This window comes from Haliotis rufescens, unplaced genomic scaffold (assembly GCF_023055435.1).
Source record: "Haliotis rufescens isolate VD_foot unplaced genomic scaffold, xgHalRufe1.0.p SCAF_19, whole genome shotgun sequence".
In the NCBI taxonomy this organism is placed as follows: Eukaryota; Metazoa; Mollusca; class Gastropoda; order Lepetellida; family Haliotidae; genus Haliotis; species Haliotis rufescens.
In genome coordinates this window covers 17,027,281-17,052,992 of record NW_025963879.1, presented here as the reverse complement: position 1 = coordinate 17,052,992, position 25,712 = coordinate 17,027,281, and the positions used below count along the sequence as shown (strand labels likewise).

General features: G+C 38.8%; 1 protein-coding gene across 4 annotated transcripts; it reads right to left on the bottom strand.

The window, feature by feature from the left end:
- Positions 1-917: 917 nt before the first annotated feature.
- LOC124137572 (serine/threonine-protein phosphatase 4 regulatory subunit 1-like) lies at positions 918-24,357 on the bottom strand. 4 transcript variants are annotated; one of them, XM_046503928.2, is made up of 21 exons: positions 24,263-24,357; positions 24,136-24,180; positions 22,453-22,552; positions 22,080-22,186; positions 21,540-21,682; positions 21,110-21,170; positions 20,201-20,286; positions 17,942-18,046; positions 16,377-16,442; positions 15,480-15,638; positions 14,337-14,464; positions 12,873-13,930; positions 9,871-9,980; positions 8,593-8,787; positions 7,741-7,902; positions 7,236-7,336; positions 6,719-6,839; positions 6,004-6,119; positions 5,156-5,316; positions 4,567-4,786; positions 918-3,697 (listed from the first exon to the last, which is right to left on the bottom strand). In XM_046503928.2, the coding sequence occupies exons 1-21, from the start codon at positions 24,267-24,269 to the stop codon at positions 3,676-3,678; spliced, it is 3,273 nt and encodes a 1,090-aa protein (XP_046359884.1). In that variant the 5' UTR covers positions 24,270-24,357; the 3' UTR covers positions 918-3,675. The 4 variants fall into 4 exon arrangements, with proteins under 4 accessions (XP_046359884.1, XP_046359885.1, XP_046359887.1 ...); XM_046503929.2 differs by having other exon boundaries at positions 8,602-8,787; positions 24,263-24,356; XM_046503931.2 differs by having other exon boundaries at positions 4,647-4,786; positions 24,263-24,354.
- Positions 24,358-25,712: the final 1,355 nt, after the last annotated feature.

Here is a 25,712-nt window from a genome sequence, read left to right as displayed (position 1 = left end):
TCCAGTGATTGACATCATGAGCATCAATCCACGCAATTGAGATACGATGACATGCATCATCCAAGTCAGCTAATTCTTCAGTATAAGTCAATCTGAAGTAATGATACACATTTCACATTTGAGCTGATCAAGTCTATATGATTTACCAAAGTTTTTAATTTTCCAACTATCAAATTACTGTTCATGGCAAGACAAGTCTTTGCATTATCCCCTTCATGTCGAGCATCAAGGTAACAAGTTTCATATCTTGGTACAAAGACAACTGGGGATTGAACTACCGACCTTTCACTCATTTAAGAGGCTCTATCCACTACACCACAGAGGCGGTCTGCCACAAAGGGGAATGATGACGTGCACTTAGCAGTTACTGGATAAAACTCAAAGAATATCATTCATCTATAAAATATTGTTGTCCCTTGCAGGTCTACACTGAAATGTTTCTCCCTCTCTGCACAAAACAAACTCCAATCAATGGCATGCAAGGTGTCCAACTGCAGCATGACAGCAAGAAACTGTTCATGATCAGTGATGTAAACCCAACGCTGCTTTGAACAGTATTCCAGTATATCACAGTGTGTCAGCTTAATGTGGTAAGAAAGCCCAAAATGACAGTCTCCAACACTTACCACTACTGTGAAACCCACGAGCACAGGCATGATGCTGACAAACCTGGAAACAACTGGGGCAAACTGGGATTTGAACACACAATCATGGGATGCTGGTGTGCTCAAGGGACACAACTCTGCACTGCAAACTGCAGGGCCTTATAATGGGCCACCTGTGCCATCTACACTAATAGTGAGTATGGTTTTACACCACTTTTAGCAATGTTCCAGTAATATCACGGCAGGGTACACCAGAAATGGGCTCCACACATTGTACCCATGTCGGTATACTAATAAAGACAATAGAATGGATTAGTGAAAGTAAAATTTTATTTTACCTTTTTTTGCTCATATGAAACAAATATAATAAATAAATCCCTTTTTTGACCATTTGGCATTATCTGAATGTACAACATCTAAAATACAAAACTTGGTAGAGTAAATTACAATATTCTGCTAAAAACATGTCGCCCATCTGGAATATTTCGTTTGACATTTGCACAATGCTCAGCCCAACTGCCCATGCATTCAGCAGCAACTTGAAAGACTTTGTTGAAAGACGCTTTCTGTGTAGCAGTGCACAGACACGCGAACACACACACCACATTCAACACGACACAAGAGGGGCCTGGGGCTGTAGCTACTCCAAAAGCTTCTATGCTAAGTATGTTTCAGAGGCAAGTTGTGCTTGAGACTGCAGCATTGGAAATTAACATGTATGGTCACTCCAAGTTATGGAAACTATGTAACACTAACTATCAGTTAAAAATCAGCCGTAATGAGATCTTCACTTTGGCATGGTTTGGACAAGATCTTGCACAGAAGACTTAATGAACTAGAACTGTAAAGTGACTAATACATGCACCAAAGATATTATTTAGTATATAAAATGTGATTTGGTCTCCATATCAAAGAGCAGAACAAGTGGCCTACATTCCATGAACATTATTAATCAGTCATGTGCTAGAACACATTAATTTCCAATGCATTACAGGATATATAAAAGGTGTAGCTAATGCTCTGCACCGAGTCTCACACAGTATGCAGTTAATAATGAACAGTTGACTTCTATTATGTTCATGGAGGGAGAGTCAACACAAATCAGAGGAGCAAGTTCACACAATATCATGCCCTAAAATATCTCCGTATTTTTGCCTGTTGATTCATACTGATGGCACCTTTAGTTAAGGCACTTACTGAAAATTCTAAAGGTATAACGACAGACGAGATGGATTTCAACTTCTTTTCAATGACTTTTTGGTACACAAACCAGAATCTTTATAAAGTAAGAGCAACTTGCATTGAAAGAAGTTGAAATCCTCAAATCAACTGTCAGCAGATACTACGGCATCTGATAGGCCACTTAAAGATACAAGTTCAGTACTGAAAGTGAGCAACAGCTTAAAGAAACGAGGAATCCATAATGGATGTATTTTATGCACGGACCTTACATTCTTTGGAGTTAAAGAAATACGAGATGGTCTGTTTTCGAGACATACACTTCAAATTTTCTTCGCAAGATGTCTGTTTAGTTCAGGAGGTTATATTTTCCTTGAGGGTCTGATGTAAAAAGCTTCATTTGTAATTGGTTTTACAAAGCCTATTTCATATGTATCTACACCTTCAGATTAACATAACAATAAGCAGTTTTCCCTGTGGAAAATTATAGCAAATAGACAGGAAATTTCGGGTGAGTAAAAAGCTAATGGTCGTACTGTCGTGCTACTTATGTACCAATGTATGCAGAGCTGAGATATTGACAATTGTGGTCTGGTTAACAAATAACAAATAGAGGTACATTAGATTGAAATAATGTGGTTTACATCTTGAAATCTTGTAGATCATATTGATGAAATGTAACTGGATAAATGGCAAGGAAAGCTGCCTCAGTACTGCTAACATACCATCAACAACTTCCCAAGTGTCCCAAGTCAACCTCAAACATGTCGAGACAATTTGGAACCGTTTTCAATGATATGCACAACTCATTCACCATACAAGATGCCATTCAACATCAATGTCATTCAAGCAGACTTTCCGGATGCTTTTATTCTTTGCTCGACAAGACAATAGCAACTACTCGGCCCAAGGAATGAAGGATGAACGGAAATGCAGATAACTCCAGAGACATTTCAGCAGCTATGTGAAACCTGAGATACTGTTAGTCTTACTTCTAGATGGGACTTCAATGATTGCAAACTAAAGACTACATCCTAGTCACTCGCTACATTGTCAAAACTCGTCACTCATATCATCTACAGTGAAGTGAATCACTTGGAAACTTGAAGCAAAAACTTGTCAATAATATCACTGGCAAAATACTGTAATCTTCAGATCAAGTAAAACATTAACATTGTCAATATATTATTGATACAACTACAAAGCTAAGAAAGACTGTAGTGTCGCTTTGGTAACAGATATTCACAAGAATACAAGGTGATTGTCCAACTTGACTTATATTGAATTCGTTTTATTCCTTCAAAACACACTTTTAGCTGTGGACAAGCATTCCTAGACTCAGATACACTCAATTTGAAAACCACCTACAGCTCTTGACAAAACATTCACATAAAGAATACATCAGTGCAATAAACCGTTGATACAAGGATTATGCCTAAGCAACTTTCAAATCAAACAATCTTCTCAGTGCAATACACAGATTTTGAAATTGCTGTAAAATATTTCATTCATGAACTACTTTCAGTTAATTGTGAAGATAGTAAACAGAGTATAGAACATCTTAAGTGGAAGGGTAATGTGTAGGGATTACAGGACATACATACTAGAGGGAAGCCAACAAGGCTAAATTCACTCATAGGTGACAACAGATATTCATTGGAATCGCTATATTGTGCAGCTAGCCACAAGATATGTGCAGCGCTGTAACATATCCTGTGCATCATCATGTAAATACTTCATCATCACAGCCAGTTGGATGTAAATTTACATTTGTACAGTGTGGAGAGGTCTGTTTCACAGTTGCCTCCCTTGAGTGTCAAGTTCCCCGCCATTTGTTGTCCACCTGAGACGTAGTTACCCCATTGAGTGTTTGAGCACCATGGTGACGCGATCACAGCAGGTTAAACAGGCACCTGAAAGAGAAATGTTGGTTTTTTAAAAAACATTTGGAAGGCATGAGGCTGCTGGTTTCATGCAACTTTCAACAATATTCCAGCCATACAAATCGGGCAGAGAGAGGAGAGAAAGAGAAGAGCGACACCATAAACCAGCTAAACCATCTACAGAGCCAACGCTTTAACTGCAAGTTTACCCACCCCACTTCATTCATAAATAGGACAGCAACTGCTGTAAAAAGTTTCATGTTCATATGATGGTGCTTAAATGTAAAACCAGTATTTTCTTCTCAGCCAGCCATATCTGGCAACATGTAATAACTGAGCCTGGGTAAGACAAGAGAGTGGATGATAGTACAAGCAAATATCCACAACGTTTGTGTACAATGATGGTGAAATTGGGTTTAACGTCGCGTCCAAGATTATTGCACTTATTTAGCAACATGCATACACATATGTGGCTGCATGTACTAGGCCAGACTGATGCCAATTTACATTGCTAGCTCACTGAGATACCATGCCACAGTATACCCCACTCAGACACAGTATACTGACTCCGAGCAGACCAGTGCTTGTTTCAGCCTTAAAGGCATGCCAGGCAGGGAAACAACAAGTACCATCCTTTAACGTCTTTTGGTATGGAGCAGCCAGGGATCAAACCCCGGACCTTCCGCTCTGAGCGGCCTCTCTACCACTAGACCACGGAGGCAGTCTTTGGGTACAATGATTATCAGACCACACCCAGATCCACCTGATGCTCACTTAAGTCAGCTCTTTGAAAAGGGCATGGAGTACCAGGGACCTATTCGGCCATAGATTACAGACAAGTCAAAATTCTGAAGCATGGTTAAGACCATCTTCTCAAACACGTCCTCACATTCACTAACCTAACTTGTTCAAGATCTACTTCATATGCATTTCCTGGCGTGGCAATGCTAAAGCATTTCTGACTGTCAGTGTCACTCACTGTGTCATGCGGGGACGAGAGAGTTGTCTCGGGATGCTGCGAGACGAAGAAGCGAACATCCCGGTCTGTGTCTGCCTGCAGCTTCTGCAAGGTAGCTATCAGCTCTTCATGTTGAGGGTTCCGTTGCGACGTGAAATATTCTGCAAACAAAGACAATGGCCTGATAAAAATAGAAACAGCAATATTCACTAATAAATAAGTCTTCAAGGTACAATATGACACTCAAGTCGGTCTGACCACACCTCTTAGGACAAGTATATGGGGACCTAATTAATCTGCACCCTCCCACGGTCTTCCAAAAAAGGATGTGCGTATATATGTATCTGTTAAATCTTAAATGACTTAAAACAAGAAAATTTGAAAACTACAGCCAGGATCCTAGATCCTGATTAGTCAATCTGAGATGAAACATAAGAATTTCTAAACAATATGATAAAAAACTGTTGACCATGAAACTCTGGACTTGTCACTTTATAAATAGAAACTGGTTGCAAACCACTCTTCCTTACCTAAAGGCACAATGCATTGTGCTAGGACTTTAGCCATAGACAGGCGTACATTGGGTATTGCATCTACTCCCAGATTTAAAAGGCTTGGAAGAAGTTCCTCAGCAAACATCGCAGGAGGTAGTGAATTCTCTTCCAGGATCACATGGCAGATTTGGGCAAATCTGCATAACAAAGGTAAACAATGAGCTTTATTGTTTACCTCCAATCTCTCAATATCCCAGCTACATGGCGGATGACAGATCCATGCGGTCGGGTTCAATGATATTGAGTGAGTGAGTGAGTGAGTTGGGTTTAACGCCGCTTTTAGCACAACAGTCACATCACGGCGTGTCAGCTTAATGTGGGAGGAAAGCCTGAAGTGATGCAGGTCTTAGACGTTTACCACGAGAACGGGTATGGTTCTGACTAACCTAGAAACATAATCGGGGCGAACCTGAATTCGAACCCACAATCATAGGTTTCCGGCGTGCCAAAGGTACGCAACTCTGCACAGCGAATCGCGGTGCCTTAGGTGGCTGGGCCACCCGTGCCACCTCAATGATATTAAGATGCCTCTTACGACCAGCAAAGGTAGATGGGGAACCTTTTTTTTAAAACCGGGAATCCTCATGGGATGGAAAACTGAGCAATTAATTTAATGTTGCTACATAGCAATGAGGCATTTTACAGTTCAAGGCTGTGCATGCATATCTACAGTGAGATGATCATTTACTGTTAACGATCTGGATAAACAACCTTATTCACAAATGCAATGAACTCTTCACAATAAATGTTTCCCTCAATGACTTTTAGGAGTAAACAATCTGTGGAAAAGAAAATTCAAGGCAGGACCTAGTGACTTGACTTACATTTGTCTCCCGATCCAGCGGGCACTCAAGGCAAATTTGTCAATAACTTCACACACCAGTGCCCTCAGAAGGTTCTCTTCATTTTCCTCAAACATCCTATGTAGAATTATGCTCAGCTGTAAGAAACATTGAAAGTACATAACAGGCCAGGAAGGTATCACAGGAAAGTTTTACGCCAATCACTTGAGGTTAAAACTTGGTAATTTGGACAAGAAACTTTCTCTACTGGAACATATACAACCAACGTTCAGATGTCTTATGGGAATGCTCATACAATTTGCTGGAAGTTTAACACCACACTCTACACTATTCCTTCACATTTCCCCATCAATATCAATTACCTAGCCTGAAAAATCCTGTCTAATGCCCCGCCCTTGGGGATGACAATCAACAAATCAGTGACCATACAATACAATTTAGTTCCACATTTTAACAGAAATCACTGTCAAGTCAATAAATTAATGCAAAACAAATGTGAGCGTTCCTTGCTCGCATTAATAAAGTGACATTTCTATCTGGACATTCATCGGTCAGTAAGGTTCACTACACGATGTCGGACATGATCACATATTTAACAAGTACAAAAAAATAAAGCAGAATTATTATTCATCAATAACAGTCCTGTTTCTTTGTCATCAGCATTGAAGACAACCCTATAAATTCCAGCTAATCCCTTGTGCACGCTAGGTTCAAACATAAATGAAAGTTAACTTACCAGCCTGTAGGCCATGTGTCTGACCTCGGAGACCTTGTCGGAAGCTAAGGCAAGGGACATGGGGACGATATACTGGCGGATGTCTTGAGGGCTGTACAGCTCACACAGGAGAACCAGCTGGCTGGAAACACAATCACACTTGCAACAACTCAATGATAGCACATGGACTCTTATATGGTCGTCATCGCCTTTGTTGGCAGCATTGAATATCTACAGTACATCAGACATGTGATAACGAAACAGTTGATAATCTTATCTCTTAGTTTCTATGTCAACTACTGCAACTTTCGATATTATTAGTAGATTGAGTGGCTCGACTGGACAGATACAACACTTTTTATCTGTGTCTATGAACCCTTAGTCCTGGTAAATTATTTGCTGCTTGACCTTAACAAGTTTCCTCTCGTAACAAGCATAAGACACTGGCCACCATGGTATACTATTCGATCCCAGTAGGAGTGAGGGTCATGGCTAATGGAAAGCTAAAAAAAAGATCAGCAAAGATCAATCTACTCACACAGCTAGCTCCAGCCTGAAGCGCCAGTTTCTATGGTTATCTGTAGACATGAAGTCCTGCACCTTTTTCAGGTAGCGCCTTCGAACATCAGGCCGTAGCATCTGAACAAAAATGTCAATGGTTAATAAAAGAATTCGAACAAGATGGATACAATTAAGATTTCAACATTGCTTAACCTCGACTGGTAAGAATAAGGTACTATTTACAAGTTGTGCTATTAGTCAGTGCCAAAACCTATTAAGTCTACTCGCCAGAACCTGGCTTAACAACATTTTCAGTGCAATTACATGGTCTATTTGCTGCGCTTACTAAGCACACAATTTAATTGTGACCTGGGCTTCAGACTAGTGGTTTAAGTCGCAGACCATTAAAATCTCCATTATATAATCATTCTAAATAATCAAAACTTTCCCTGTAACAATATTAACCTAGAATTGGCAGTCTTGTATGGAGTAGTATTTATAAAATAAATGTCAGATCATCTTTGGAAAACTGGTCTACATACCCTCAGAAAATCAGCTAGGTGCTTAAGAACACCTATCCTAACTTCGTCTAAATCTTTCAAGAAGCCATCAAACACCGGCACCAAATCCTTGTGGGTGATCTCTTCACCAAGGATCATAGCCATTTCATGAAGCGAGAAAGCCAAAGTCCTTCGAACTTTCCACTGAAACAGACAGTAATATTCAACTATATTATGAGCATTTCTTAATGTCCACCAAATTTTGGTTTGACCTATACATACTTATAAAACTTCATTAAAACATCTGGACAAAAATAGAAATTCATCAATAAAATTTGAAGGTGAATTTGAGGTTGAACCAGAAATTAAAAACATGATCTGCAAACAATGTGAATCTTGGGTTTGGAAAATCATGCCCGACTCGTAACGCGACAGACAAATATATCTCCTTCAGTTGTCCTCAGACAATATTTAACCAACCAAATCAATTTTGATAAAATATTCATAAGTATAAAATAGTTTTGAGAAAGTGTAAACTTGGCATGTATGACCAATCCAATCATGATTACAGCATAGCAATGGATGGGTTCACTTATTTGTTGTGGGGAAACCACAGAGCTATGAAAACGGATTCATGAATGTCAAATGAAAATTGCATAGGGTAATAGACCACTTTCATGATAAACTATGTTTGGTCAACAATCTGAATCTAGACAACAGATGTTAAGATGACATTGAAATTGAAGCAATTGCCACAGAATACATACAGTGCAAGACAGGGAGCTAACAGAGCATGCATCAGCCATCGATCAGGTGACCAACCAGCCAGACCACGGACAACACACAACCAGGAAGAGTGCAGATACTTAGAAATATAGTAAATAGGGAGTTTACCTCATTTACCTGCATATCTTGGGCCAAAGTTTCATACAGGTTTTTAATGCAGTGCCAATTTTGTCTGCCGAGTGTGTAGGCCACGGCAGGGAGATTGTAGGCACAGTGCCGAGTGATCTCGGTGTCCACAGTCTGGGCACGGGAAGGGTCAACCATGCCCAGGTAGTTCTCTAGGAGAGACTGCGGCACAATGTCCTGAAACAGAAAAACGAAAAGAAATGAGCCTGTGACATAGTAACTGTCATAAAAATATATATAAAAGGGGTGGGGCATCTGGTAGCTGCTACAGGATTCGATCTAACAGGTATTATTACAGGTGGTCACTTTGTCCATGGCCATAATTTTCCCAAATTATGTTGTGCCAATCAGCTTTTGCCCCAAATTACTAATTTCAAGGGTCCCTACAGGAAATTAGGGTCCCGTAATGAAATGGTGTAGTGAACTGTTCTGTGAGATTCAATAATTACTTGAATGACAGGAACTCTATTTCTTGTGAAAAATTTGGTACAATGAATATTATTGTACGTCCCTTGGGACACAATATGAGTTATTCAACGGCAATTGTCTATATGGCCTTTTGGCTAGCAAGTCCCATTTTCGGTAGTGAGTGAGTATGGTTTTACGCCGATTTTAGCAATATCACTGCGGGGGTCACCAGAAATGGGCTCCACATATTGTACCAATTTCAGGGATCGAACCTGGGTCTTTGGCGTGACGAGCGAACGCTTTAACCACTAGGCTACCCGACCACCCCCATTTTCAGTAGTGGTCCACAAGGTTTCGCAATCACTTAACATGGATATCCCCCTCAAACACAGCATACTGTCTCGACCCGATCAAAACTTGTTTTATCCCCTTAATCATGTTAATGCCTTGCGCAAGGCAGGACTTCAAGTATCAACATTTAATGTCTTGGTGCGCAGCAGATCAATACATCAACCTCACCCTTCAGGCAGACGATTTAGCCACATCACTAAGGCTGTACATATTTTCCTTTGGCTTAACTATCATGATACATATCAATGCGAAACATTAGCAATTATTAAAAGAGACAGCAGCTGCTGATGAAAGTAATTTAAAGAATATATTGTGGAAATTTAACGAGCTTAATGACAACCTAACAATGAAAAGTATTGATTACAGACTAAATACCTAAGTTTCAGTTTGAATCATCACGACAACAAATGATAATGGCAATAAACTCTGATCCAAACTTAACAGGATTCATCTGCAAAACAAATTGTGGTCCAAACTTCACAAAACACATCTGGGGCTTACCTGTTGTTGAGCTAGAGTGGCGTCATCTATGAGTGACTGTTCACGAAGACTGTCGTGGGAAGACAAGGATAACTCGCTATCAATGTAGCTTATACTACTGGTACTTAGATCTGAAATACAGAGAAAAACAATGCAAAAAAAATACAGACAATACAATAGACATCCACATTAACTGAATTTAAATTCGAACCCTGTATTAAGAAATCCTTGCGTTTTTAAAAAAACCAACTTAATTTAATGTATGAAATCAAACTAACATTTTTCCAATATTTGTTTTATTACATCGTTTAAATGTTCATAGAATGAGCAACCAAACAAATTTACTGATGATCACACTTGAAGTAGTCAAAACAAATTGACATTTCATTGTTATAATGGCTCCATCAGCTACATATTCAATGAACAATGTCTACATTATCACAAAAGTTTCTGAAGTAAACTATTGAACGTTATGACCCTTTTCGTTTCATGCAGACTAATTTATTTACTCTGGATCAGACAATAGTGATTGATATTATAAGCAGTGATCCAAGGCATTGAGATACTAAGGGTGATATTCCGATGCCTCGAGATACTTGACCCATGATACGAAGGTATATACATCAATACGCCACGATACTGAACAAAAATCTTAAGTACAGTAGTGTTCCCTCGATATTGCAGCCTATATTGAAAATGTGTGAAGTGATCGGTGGATCGCAAAACTCAGTTATTTACAACAACCACAGTCAGATTACCACTATTGACCCATTGAATTAAACTTCTTAGTTGCCATAGAATGGATACATTTAACAAATGCCAAGCTTTGACTCCTCAAAAAGTCAATTTGACTATCGTATGTCAACATTACATTTTCACAATCAAAATAAATGTAGCAAGGGAAGTCCCTACGGTGACTGATCAAATTGTTCCATACGTAAAAATATCCTGCAGCCACGATCAGCTGTAACAAAGTGCTAAGCTAATGGTTCTTATAACTTTAAACATATAAAGTAAACATGGTAAAAGCTGCAACTAAAATAACACGATGTTGGAATATATTATTCCCGACAAAACAATTTCAGATACAATTTCTATTGACCATAGCATCAAAATTCTTTGTAGTTGTACCATTGGGTACTATTTAACTGAATCAGCTGTAGATTGGGAGAAACCGTGTGTACAGCTGATTGCTATTTCCGGCTTAGTTTGAGAAAATACACACAGTAATCTTTGCATATAAAACAATGCGTTGGAGAGCAGGAAATACAAATTAAATTGTGAATCATGTCTAGAGAATCATAAACAACTATTCTAATCTTAGTTCAGACTCTGAAATGTACATCATAGATCACCATGGTGGATCCATCAAGGCATCTATCTAATTCCAAGGCTTATTCAAGACAGTACCAAATACACAAGTTCAGCACCTCACATTTTGTACCCATCAAAACTCTACTTCATTTGTCAAACTTGTGAAGTACATATTGTAGTACATAAGGACATAAATAATTTGATATGTTGGGAAAATTTCAATACTGCTTGTTAAGGAATAAATGTGATATATACTTTAAGAACTCTAAATTAACATACATTTCTGCTTTCTCTAACAATCTTAAAGCCATCCTTACTATGACTGGTCCATATCTTGACAGCCATTTCAGATTTTGGCAAGAAGTAAGTCTATTTGAAGATAATGGTAATTTCTCAATCCGCAGTCAGAAATTGGCAGTTGCATCTTTTGAATAAAAACAGGTCTCAAGTTCAGAAGAAATTCGGAGCAACAGACTAATCTGAAATGGCACAAGTCTGCAATGTTTGGGGAAGATGTAAACTATTGTGAATACATATGCAAGCATGGAAATCAAAGGTAACCAGGATGCAAGCACTTGGCTAGTGGAATGTCTACTACTACCCAGATGCAATATCACTTAGAACAATGTACCTCCTGTGCCAATTCCTTAAATTATCCTATAGTCACCAACTGTATGATACCGGTCCTTGCAATACAGCACTTCACAAGATTAATAGACGGACACTGGCAAGAACTGTCCAGGGCAAGAAAACACTTCCACAACCTGCGTGGCTATGAAACAGTCACTATATTAATGCTACATGTACAAAAGATATAAAGTGTTTGAATAAGCTTCTGTTTCATTGCCTTGATTCCAGGATTCTTTGAATGTTCACAGCGAAGACCATAATAGGTCCCATTGACCTTGTTTATGCCATTTTTAAGGTGTCAATTTCTATTACTCAGTGTTGGAGTTCAATTGAGCATTTCAGACCTACTACAGTTTATGCAGAACTGCAAACTCATAGATAAATTAAAGAAAAGGTTATGTATGTTCATTAATGGTAATTGTAGTTATTTCATTTTGAAAAAAGGCAGGGGATCAGTAAAGCACACGGATCAAAGACCCCAGTAAACAGGACCTATGTCTGGTTCCAAAAGTGAATAATCGTGGCATGTTTTTCATCACACAAGTCAATTATTATATCAAGGAAAGCTGTTTGGAATTTATTAAATTAAGTATGCTAACAAGAATTTTTTCATCCATCTTATTTCACAAAGTGCTAGATAATAGCAGCTGAAACAGTGTTTGTCCCTATCTTCTGTATTTGTTCCTATTTTCTGTATTTGCCCCTATCTCCTGTATTTGCCCCATCTCCTGTATTTGCCCCATCTCCTGTATTTGTCCCCATCTCCTGTCTTTGCCCCTATCTCCTGTATTTGCCCCTATCTCCTGTATTGATCTACTTTTCTATTTCTGAATCCCCGGGTTTACCTTTCCAACATTATGTTGTCCATTCATTGGTTGGTAAAGTAGATTTACCACTGGCTTCATTAGAAATATCGTGAAAACATATTTTTCACAAACTGATATTTAAGCATGTACTTATTTAAATCTTGCTATTGTGTATTTAACCTTGAGTTTCAAACTCTTGTTCGTTACCTTTGTAACCTTCATTATCTCCTACAAAGACTAAACAGAAATTGCTTCTCATTCCATGCCACTTACCTTGAACAACACCATCCACTACGGCCATAGGCACTTCATTGATCTGCTGCCCTATCACGTGGGTGCTGCCGATATGGCTAACTGTCTCTGCCTCGCTAACAGTGCTCACGCTAGCTGTGTGGATCTTCACGCCAGCCTGCTCCACAGCAGTAGTCTGAACAACGGGTGTTGCCTTCTCACTTGCATGCATCTGAGCTATGCTCGTGGACACATCCTCTAGGCCTCTTGCAGACACGGCCACATTCATTTCTGTTGCATAGACCTTTTTATCGTCGTCCTGCACCTTTGCAGTAATGTGAATGTTGGTTGGAGCTCCGTCGACCAAATCAAAATCCAGGTCAACTTGGGGGAACGGTGGGCGCCAGAATTGGAAAGAATTGAAAGACTCTGTGCTGTCAATATGTACATGTGTTTTTTCTGAATGTCCTACATGGCTGCCAGCAGCCTCCTCCCCATCTTCTACAGACACCAAGGAATTCTCAGCCTCTGCAGCACAGGAGGTAGATGTCTTTACATTTGATTTGTCTTCACTTACTTCAGTCTCCTCTTCCTCCTTTCTCTGTTGGTCCTCGGTCTGTTCCTCTTTTGTTTCCAAAGCATCAGGATCACTTTCCGGAGAAGCCTCTTCAGCTGACTTCTCACCCTCCAACTTCTCCATTTCCGGTTTCACAGCAGCATCACCGTCTTTCACATCACCATCTGTTGACTCCCCGATCTGTTCCAGAGTCACTGCTGATTCACTGCCATCAGTGGCCACTGGTTCTTCTACAACTTTGATAATGTTCTCATACTTTTCAGCTCGCATCTCTTCTACAGACCTTTCTTGATCTTCCACAGCAGATTTCGTTGTTTTAGCTCTAGTTTTCACCTTTTTTACTTCTTCCTCCCCACCATCCACAGCATCAATCTCCATGTTCTCCTCACGCAAATCAGTAGGATCTGAACAGCCGTCTTCACTTTCTCTCTCGTCCCTGAAGAGCTCAGCTTCCAGGTCATCGATATCACAGCCCAAAGCTTCTTTGGCAGCTCGTTTCAAGCTCATCTCTGCCTCCACTTCACTGAAACATGAAACCATATTTCAATCTCAAACCAAAATTCATCTCCATCCAAGAACATTTGTAGCAGCTATGACTTAAATCGTAATATTGCCAAGTACAGCATAACAAAATAGCTGTATCACCAATTGAAACAGTGTAATATTTGGCTTAGTGCAGACATTGCATAGGTAGGCTTGACTTTGTTCTGAATTCGTACGAAGCTAGAATGGTGCCAAGAGCACGAGTGACGTATTAAGCTGGTCTTTAGAAAAAAAAGTTAGGGGTTCTCATCTTTTAATTGAAAAAGAATGAAGTGCCAGTCAAAAAATACTTCAGAAAACCCTCTGTGATGCAAAATAAAGCTAGTCTGCCCTGGAATCACAAGTGGATTCAAGAGTCCAAGACAAGGAGATTTGGTGTAACTTACGTCTGTTGTTCACCATCAGGGTGGATGAAGGTGATACTGCCGTCCTCGTTCACCACCAAACCAGTGCTGTTCGGGTCAGCGAAGGTCGAGATAAATGGTCCCAGCTGTTGAAAGGCAGCCATCTTCACCTAGTGGCATGAAACAAATCTCCACTTTAAAAAAACCCAACCATGTTCATTAACAAGTGTCATAAGATAAGCATGATACAGCCAAGTAACATGTATACCACAGTGCAGCTTGGACTAATGGCTCTTGTAAGAAATAGGAGAAAAGTAGGTCACAACAAAAATCTGTTTAATGCAGAGATGACCACCATGGTGCTTTTGAGCCTAAAATTACGTTAATACACTTGTCCTCCCTAATTGACATTTCTTTTTAAAAAATTGTTTACATGCATAAAAGATCTTAGATCAAATTATTGCATGTTTCTTTGTTACTTGAAAAATCACATTGTCTTTCAGCAAAACAGTGAATGTATTGTCACAAAGAATATATGAACGTGGAGCTTGGACCATGTTTCTGCAAGAATGCAGGATACCCGACACCTTCCAAGTTTTTCTGATGCCTTTTTTTTTGTTGCATCACTAAAAAAAATTGAATTAAGGGTTTTGATTGCTAATGTAACTGTAATCACCAAGATAATACGTATTGTGTTTGTTGAAATGTGGCCTCAGTAGATGCCACTGATGAGGTTGAAGCACATTATTATGGACCTTTTTTTAATTTCTTTTTCAATGTTTATGGTTTCCTTTGATATCCAATGTCGATGTTTTATCATATTAAACCATGAAAACACAAGGGGTAATTTTTTCTGGTTATTTTGAGCTTTCGCATCCCCACTGATCACTCCAAAGCTTCAATTAGGGTTGGCATCTCTGTAAATGGACCACTTCTAGCAGTCAGGCTGTGTTCTTTCCTGTTGTGTGCACCTTATTGTTCCATTTGTTTTAGGTCATTGACACAATGTTGATAAATGCGACAGATTTTATAAAACATTTTGACCAAATACCAACTACTTAACCATCATTTACATGACTGGCAAAAGTAGCAGTGGGTGGTGATCCAACAAAAACGGCAACAAATCTGAAGAATTGTCGCAACATTCAGACATCAGTTATTGAACATTACTGCGTAGTTACATACCCATCTTGACTGGTCACAGAGTAGATTTACAAAGAGACTGGCCAGGTCATTTCGTCGGACTTCTAACGATGATGCACAGGAGACATTCATGAAACACTCTGCACATGCTTTCCGTACACCCCAGACTCCATCCTCACAGAGATAATAAAACTTGGGGAGCTGAAACAAAAGTGGCATGTGAATGAACAGGGACAAGGCAATATAGTTGCTATTAGCATCACTGATCCATGCAGTTGAAATACCTGTAATTAGGCAACACATTGCAACATGGCCATAATACAATTCGTAAAGCAAGGGCGAGTGAGTGAGTTGGGTTTAGCGCAGCTTTTAACAGTATTCCAGTTATATTGCAGCATGTGAGCTTAATGAGGGAGGAAAGCCCGAAGTGATGCAGGTCTCAGACGTTTACCACTTCAGTGAAACCCATGGGTATGGTGCTGACAAACCTAGAAACATAATCGGAGCCAACCAGGATTCGAACCTACAATCATTGGTTTCTGGCGTGCCCAAGAAAGGCAACTCTGCACATCGGAACGAGCGAACATAAATCAGTGTGCCAGGTATATTTGGCCACCATGTGTATGAAAGGTGGCTTACGCAGCACAGATAAGAGCACATGCAAGTATCATGATACTATCAAATCCCACAGTTGGTGTACACCCGAGGTTACCACACACATGTGATGAGGACCCATACCAGGCCACACCTGAGGTTACAAAAGTATGTGCAATGGGGAAACATACCATGCACACAGAAGTATGGTCAGTAATCATGGACACAAAATCTCTCATAGAAATAAATAACTCTTCTCTTAAAAAAAACGATTGTGAAAAGACATGGAAACCTTTGAACCTTGAACTGGGGATTTCAATTTCACTAAAATATGAAAATACACACCATATGTTCTTCTGTGTTTTCAGTTCCTACAACTGCACATAGTTCTCCAAAATTTGCAGCACAAACCTGCAACATTCAATGGAACAAGACTTTGAACACACAATGGCTTCCCAACATCATTCTTTACACAAATAGTCTCATTACTGAAACAAAGCTAGACGTAGAATGTCCTACAGCATTCACGGTCATTATGTACAGACCTTTTCCACACAAATCAGGACTCGATACAAAGATTAAGAACTTGATCAAACTGGCACCAGGTGCATGTTGGCATGATAACAAATTGCACCAAACAACCAGGTTGCACACAGATCCCATAAATTTATCACAGTTGGTATTCAGGCCAGTCTGCTGCCAGTGTCACATAAATAAAATTAATGATGCATTGCTGTAAAACGTAATAGGGACATGTGCACTAGGGCTGCAACGAATGACCTATGAGGCGACTACGATTCATATCACGAATATAGGGTAATGAATGCGAATATTATTTCACGAATACATTAATAAGTCAGCAGTTGATGTATTATTTGTTATATTCAGTGAAACATTAACAACATAAGTTATTTGACATGGTTTGTTAATTATCTATATTATACATTTATATACTGCACTTGTCCAGGTACTTAGTCTTAGTATCTACTCAAATGCTACAATGACCAGTTTGTTTAACGCCACACTCAGCAATATTCCAGCTATAGGACGGTGGTTTGTAAAATAATCGAGTCTGGACCAGACAATCCAGTGATTGACATCATAAGCATCGATCCGAGCAATTGGGATCGATGACATGTATCAACCAAGTCAGCGAGCCTGACCACCCGGTCACGTTAGTCGCCTTTTACGACAAGCACAGTCACCTTTTAAGGCAAGTATGGGTTGCTGAAGACCTATCCTACCCCGGAATCTTCATGGGTCTACAATGACCAGTGACCAAATTCCTGTCAAATTAAACATTATAAGAGTTGTCTTTAAAGAAATCTATGCATATCATATGTTCTTATGGATGTTTTAGGTACAGGGTATGTAAATGCACATGATTGCATATTCATAAATATTCGATTCTAGTGGCCACGAATAGCGAATTAAATTCGTTAATGGATACGGTTCGATTCACTGAATATGCGAGTGAATCTTAACGGCCCTATAATGTGCACAATATCTTGAAGTAACCAGTTTGCTGACGTCAAGCAAAAGAAAGCACAACAAATATACATCACAGGGATCAGTGATGTAGTATTGTAAATAAAATAGAAAGGTATGAGTACTCAAAGATCCATTTTCTGTGAACACAAAGATTTTTTTTACATGCACTTGGTGTTGTATAAAGCTTAATCAAGCACTGCAAGTACATAGAGTGATAGTATGTTAGCAAACCTGCAACTTAAATAGCACTATCCCTGTTCGTTTCTTCGGCACTTAATTAAGACGTATCAGGCAGTGGAAATTTGGACTTGGGACTTATTTTCACTACAGACGGTCGAAACACTTCAATTCAGAAATTTGTTTTCTTTTACTGCGGTCAAAAACAATTCTCAGCAAAGAAACCTGTGAAGTGTACTGACCTTTCTGACATGGAAGAGTGGATCTGTGCACATCTCACAGTATCGAGACAGGAATTGACGCTCTGTGATGTCCTTCCCAAGAAGAGGTGCCATCTTGCTCATCAACTAGAATACATCAACACGGGGAATCAAATACTGTTCATCTAAAACTTTACGCTTTCTGCACAACCACATTAATCCAAAAATGTGTATCATTACATGAACTTTAATAAGTTGAGATTTGGTTTGTTTGTTGTTTAACGTCGCACTTAGCAATATTCCAACTATATGACGGTGGTATGTAAATAATCGAGTCTGGACCAGACAATCCAGTGATTGACATCATGAGCATCGATCCACGAATAAATTGAGAAAATAACACGTTTGGACATTGACCCCCAAAATTTTTTTTGTAAGATTCTGTTTTCAACATGTATGCCTTAATTACAAATTAGTCAAGCTTTTCATCGTCATATATTAATAAGACCTGCGACTTACAAATAGTAAAGTCTAAAATCATTCATCGTGACATCAGAAAACAATGTAAACTTTAGATTCTGGTGTTTAGCTGAATAATTTCTATATTATATATCAATAGATGTATTAATGTTTAGTAAAACAATTAAAAGCATAGGAAATGCAATAAAATGCAAGCAAAAGAGCCTTGTGTGAAATTGCAACAATACTCAACTACATGCAAAAACTTTATAAGTTGTCATTGATGTTCAGTGAATGCATCTCTGTCATCAAAGCTGGCTGTGATATGAAACCAAGTCACCACATCCCAACCACTTTGATGGAAGAGACAGCACTTTTGCCTCTGGGACTCGTCATATTCCTCCTCGGGTATGCTATAGGCTGAAAGGATTACACATTAAGGTATTCTGCTGAATGTGGCTATGTCAAAGAATCAAGCTCATCAAAGCTGGCTGTGATATGATTATTTCAACACACCACAACCACTTTGATGCCTAAATCCCCTGGTTTTATCTGCAAACATACATATATGTCACAAAATCATCTTGATGGCAGTAGTGACTGGAAGCTCATCAAAGCTGGCTGTGATATGATAGAAGACACATTTCACCACCACTTTGATGCCTCCCAAACACTGATTGGTATACATGTAGGTACATAAACAAAAACACTTTCAAACATAAAGCAAGACATCAGATGGCTGGCAGACCAACAGAGCTCATCAAAGCTGGCTGTGATATGATCAGAAACACATTTCACAGTCACTTTGATGACCTTGTAAGTCCAAAATATGTCCATTGTTTCTTTCAACTGGCTGCGACCAATACAACACTACTGATCCAAGCAGGCTGTGATATGGCTTGTACAACACATCCCAACCACCTGGTCAGAAGTGGCATACTTCTGAAGAATCTGTCAGTGGAAAATGTTAAGTTTTCAAACAAACAAACTTGTCAGTGTTCAAAATTAAGAGGGGTTGGCTTTCTGCAGTAGGAGTCTGTGTCAAATACTTTTGAGTCAACTAGCCTAAACATATATTTTGGCATTATTCTCAGTAGATTTTAGTCTTACTATATGGAGTAGTTAAACCTGACGAGGTCTTACTAGACCAGAAGATATTTACTATATTCAGACTTTTGACTAGGAGCTGAAAACACAACCGCAATAGTATCTCAATGGAGAGACCACCTGAAGTTCTAACAGTTTGATAAGGACCACATTACATTTATTCTCAATTTCAAACACTGTTTATCAATCTTAATACAGAAACCATCTAGGCAACTGATAGAACAATCTGAACAAGATTGTAGACCTTGGAGACACTTCCAGAACAGAACATCCAACACTGTTAATCCAAAACAAGAGATGTAGAGTTAGTTCCCTTCTCATAAACATCAACCAACCTGTTCCTGAAGATTTGTGCTGACCTCGTCATGACAGGTGTCATGGCTCATCAAGGCTGGCTGTGATAGAGACTGGAGCCACAGTATAACATCCAGCGTTGACGTTGCATGACATCTGTAGTCTCACAACACTCAAATACTTCACTCAAACCACAACAATGTAACAACCAAGAGAGATGCATGCCCAATGTTCTAATCACATGGAATCAAGTTGTTGCCTACGCTCTGTGCAAAAGACAGAGCAGTAAGATGGATTAGCAGAACATCTCACTACCCATGTCTTTCAGGCAGAATGCAGCAGATTTATCAAGTCTACAAAACATAACACCAATACACCTCAATACTCTACAGCTAGACAATCTAGACTACAAGTTCTTAGAACACAATGCGTCACACTCACAGCCACTGCCTCTGTTCTGTAGTCATCCAGACTGTCTGGACAAGCCAGATCCAAGATCACTTGGATTACCTGCTCCTCGATGTCGGCTGAAAAATATCACATTGCATGACAATGAATGGAAGAGTATAGCCTGGGATAGAACTCATCTGTTCTAATGATACATATTGGTACCTGGTGACCAAGGAATTCAAGCTAGGTGTGCAATAATACATAAGGCAAGGATATGTATCTCGAATCACAGGTCAAATGAATCTCGTTACATTGCGAAATGATTTTTTTTTAATGATATGACATTAGCATATCAGTTATCACTGGTTAAACCAACTGAATGGAACGTCACATTTACTACGATTTTAACAGTTTTTTGGAATCTAGGAAAGATGTACTTAAATCAGGTCATATATTTGAGACAGGGCTTGGTTAGAATATTCAAGGTTTTTTCGACGCATATGAACCATTTTCAAGGCAGAATCTAAACAAGACATCGAATTTCAATGCTTTTTCAAGCTTGTGCGAATCCTAAGGAGAATTTCAACAAATTAAGGATTCTACACATCCCTTGGATGCCAGATGATCAATTTTTTACTATTATTTTCTTGTGTTAATAGGTGTGAACTTAGTGAGCTCCATTGACAGAATAATCTATTGTATGCTACAGAGTTGTCTCCCTTTGACCATTAAAAAAATAACATGGACTCAACTGCAAACTAGGACAAAATCTCGCTTACTGCAACTTAAACATGTATTGCTAGTCTGAGCTTATTCTATAACGCTACAAGTCTGGATAGAGATCACATGAAACTTAAGCAGAATTTATGTTTTAAAAAAGGTAACTCATTAGTTAATAAACAACCAATTTCTTTACATTCAGTTGACAAATACTCTAAATAAGATTCGTAACCACCATACCTTTGTCCACAAGCTCTTGCTCTAGCAGAACAAGGAGAGCAGCTTGGCTTGTCTTCCGCACCTTCAACAAAAACAGTCAAATCTGTTTTCAAAATACACTTCAAAATCAGGCTCCTTGGATAGATACTTACTATTAACAGCAAACATAACAAAGAAAACATTTACCCATTACTTCTGTTAAGGAATATTAAGCCTAAAAACAAATGCAGTGTCAATTTTTAGAAATAATTTAAATATCAGGTTGTACATTTGGCAATTATTATATCCTTTATTCAATATCCATAATTTCAGACAATCGAAACCCAGAGCCATGGACATTTCCAGATTAAAAGATATCAATGTCTAGATCAATTCTGAGCAGACCTAACACCTTACTATTCTGCAAATGTCCAAATCTCCCCAAAACCCAAAGATGGAATTCCTATTTCACCTGGTTATTGCCATCGTTGAGATACCGAACAACCATTGGCAGGATGTATGTTGGCACAGCATTTTCAAAGGTTTCTATGTTTTCCTGACAATACACTGCTATATGGGGCACTTGCTCCATCAACTCGGATCGTACTGTTGGTTCTGAAAAGAATCAAAATTCTATCATTTTCTCGAAACAAAATAAATAAAAAAGGACAGAATAGTGTTGCATAACAGGAAAACAGAATACACGACAAAAAAAATAATTTAAATTAAATGATTCCAAGCATTTTCATTTGAGTCCTAACACTCTTCAAAAGAAGCATTCAAAACCTGATATTTGAAACAAACTTCGACTACTTATTTGTGAAACCGATTTGTTTCCTAAACAGCCAGAACCAGAATTCAGATTAAACTAGCACCCAGAAAGTCAGTCATAATATACAAGTGTCGGTTGAAGCAAGACAGTGACAACGAATGACTAATGCATAATATTCTGTAATGATGTCGTAAAACAAAAAATAGGTCAACCATCTTTTAAATGATGATAACCACTTACCCGAATCCTCCGAGATTTTGACCATAGCTTTAAGGACAGCATGTGCCTCCTCTTCATTGGTGCCAACTGCTCTGAGCGTGTCCAGCAAGCCTCGGGCAACCATTTGTCTGCCACCATGAACACATATTAACACAAATCAATAACACTCATGGGTGTATCCATGAACATGTTGTTGCAAAAGAACATTACACATTTGGAGTAAATGTCATCCTGCATAAATTCATTTAACAATTGATTACATCGCATGTTCGCCAAGTCCATTGGTTAACATGTCAAAACATTCTAGCATATCTTCAGACATTCAGAAATTCACAATTACTTTTACGAAAGTGACATCCCATTGTTTTATGAATTTGATTATCCAAAAGAATACCTGTTGAAGATGTTGTCGCTGTCAAGATATTTCTGTAGTCTCTGGAGGGGCGACAATGTGTCATCTGTATCGTCACCAAGTCCATCATCAAAGCCATACCCTACAAACACAGAATACAACTTGAAACTAGGAACCTAACAAATAGCGAAATTTGCAAGACATCCAACCATGAAAGATACTTCTGTAAGGTTAAGAAATATTAACTTAAAAAGACATGTGAAAGCAGTATTATCTACAAGCATTCTTAACTTGTCAGCTAAGGCTCCACATTAACCAATAACGGAGCAAAAAATTACAACTCTCGGGGAATCAACCTATCCATTTTAAACTGTACATAGCCAACGACTACAGTCCAAAAAGAAATTATGGATACTGCAATTCAATACAAGCGAAAACTTTACTGTGTTCAATGCTCAGTTATTGAATCAAACTACTGTTCACAGATATAGGATACGTGTTCGCATCAGTATTTCAAGAGAAGAAAGTTTCTCCCTGCCCCACACATCAGGCATAACCAAAGGGTAATCAAGTTGGACATAATTTAGCACAATAGCATCGACGAACTAATTGGTGCATTAAATCATTCTGTATTTAAATAATATGAAAATCTGGAATTTATGTATCTATCAAACAAAACCATACCATCGATAAGTAAAACGACGGTTGCCTTGTCACAGGTAGCTCAATGAGAACTGAAGCCATGACATTTTGTAAAAGAAAAAACAGGTAGGAAAAGAAAATATTCATCCCCTTATTACATAAAAATATAAAATAAACGTAATTATTGACCCTTGCAATCACGGTCACTTTCAAAGCAATAAATCAGAACGTAATACTTGCGAAAAACAAGGAAAGGTTTAGCCCAACACGTGGTTTACATGGCGCCATGTGCATGGTAAGTCCACGGTGTGCGTAGTAATCTTGACAAATTCATCTTGTGTCGTACACTAACAATAATACAAAGTATTTATCAACCCCAACAAAATCACTAACATATATCGCGATATATATATGTCAAATATACAACTGTCGTCCATGAAAAAATGCCAAGTCGCGATACTCACCTATGAGAGGAAGGGGAATTTGGCGCGCAAGAAGCCATTGGCCAAACTGTCGATATCGAGAGACCTGACCTACTTTGCGATAACAACGTGCTCTGCTTTCTCACAGCCTTAGTCATTCATGACTCAAGTACACACTAATGCAAACAGCTATCTACAAGTGCATCGCAAAACACTAACTGCTAATATGGTGCAAAAAATGACGGATACCTCATCAACAGTCGGTAATTGAAGCATCAAGCCGCGGCAAGCGAGTGGCGGGAACAGAAATGCAACGCTGAGCCAAGTTCAAAAGGTCGGCGGAAACCCCCGGTCACATGACCCCCACCATCATGGTATCCAAATCTTGGCTTTCGTCACTGTTGTGTTTGAATTGAAGGCCAAATATTCACGTGTTTTCGTGTTTCTACGGTTGACATCTAATACATAGGATACAATAATAGGAAACATAGCATCCTTACGCATAATTTATAAACCATGTGATCTTTGTATTGTTTGATAACAAGTAACGGCGCGAAACGACATGAAAATCCAAGACCGTGGGCACATGCAATTTTACCATCTTCTCTCTGTGTCAAGTATAATGACAGGACATATTAATGATAATAAATTTGTAACTCACCATCGTCTTGGGTATCATCTGAGTCATCAGCATAAAATTCAATATCTGAAACGAAATTAAGGTACGTTAAAAAAGGCGCAAAAGTTCAAATTTTGAGAAACAAAGTAGTGATGTGAGGTGGACTCACCCGCCATGTTGGGGAAAGACCACGAGGTATGTTTTGAGAACTATGATTGGCCAGTTCTTCATAGGGAGGCGCCTCTGATTGGCTGATGGGATTTGTTTTTCTAGTCCCTCACGGAAATAACCGATGATGGCGACGGAAACTACCGATGACTCATGCATCTTACACAAATTGCTCGTATCGTTGTTTGGGTTTCTGAATGAACTGAGCAGTGTATGATAGTAAAAGCGTAGTATTACGGAGAATATCCCCTGTAACACTTCATTTTGTGAAATGGGCACGATTCTACATACCCTTAGCATCAATATCATCCAGATTAGGAACAATGCCTGTGCTTGTTTATCGCATAAACGGACAAGAACTTGTCAACACTGGCCCAGAGAAACAAAGAAAGTTGCTCGTGCGTTTTGACATTGACACGGAAAGATCTTAAAATAGAAACCAGGCAAATCAGTGCAACAACAAAGAAAACCCTCTACACGCGAGTCATATATACGATTGAATTAGTGCAAACTGTTCGGATATGTGAATGTAATATGATTATGAAGTTTCGTTGCTCGTATCCGAGTATTATGTTTGTTTATAAAGCGATGTTTGAACACAAACAAAGGCAATCCCACAACAGCGTCCTATCATTACAATGAGGCCTTCTAGCTAGCACATCTGTACTAATTTTATCACCCAATAGTAGATGAAAATGAATGAAATGCTAAAATTAACAAATAAGATTTTTATAAATTTTTCTTGTCTTTTCCTGAATAATGTTAAGTCTAATGTTATGTTAATATAAATTCGCATAATTAGTAAATTTGCATATACTGACACGGCCATGACCTAGAAGTCATGTCGACCTGTGAAATCTTTTGTTTACATTTTTCAATCAAACAATTATATTTGCCATGTGACATTTTCCAATTTTACACATGGGGAAAACTAAACAAAGGTGAATATTCTCAACCAAAATTTAGATGTCAACTCTGTTTTCTAAAGACAAAAATAGGACAGCAATCCAACACGCTTTGTTGATAATGACAATGAGCATATACAATCAACACACCTGTAAACGTAATTTTTTTCTACACATAACCTGATGCCATGTGTCAAACTTATTTTGTGTTGTAGAGTTAAAACAACACAGGGTGTAATAATTATTGACAGGAAGATTTGGACCCACGACAGTCACTCGCAAATAAACGATTCCCAACGAGATGCAAAATGAAAAATCCAAATGAATTCAACATACCGTTATTGATACATTCTAGAAGGTTGATCTGCTTACATTTCTTCATCGTGTTCATCCTCATCTCCTAAAAATTGCTACACATTGAATGACAAATCAAGAAACGAGCCTACCTCAAGTATATTGCCCCATAGTAAATCCATTGTATTGCTTCCCGCTCTCCCGTGCATCGAACACCTGAAACGGACTTAAAGCTCCACACAGCGGACTTTC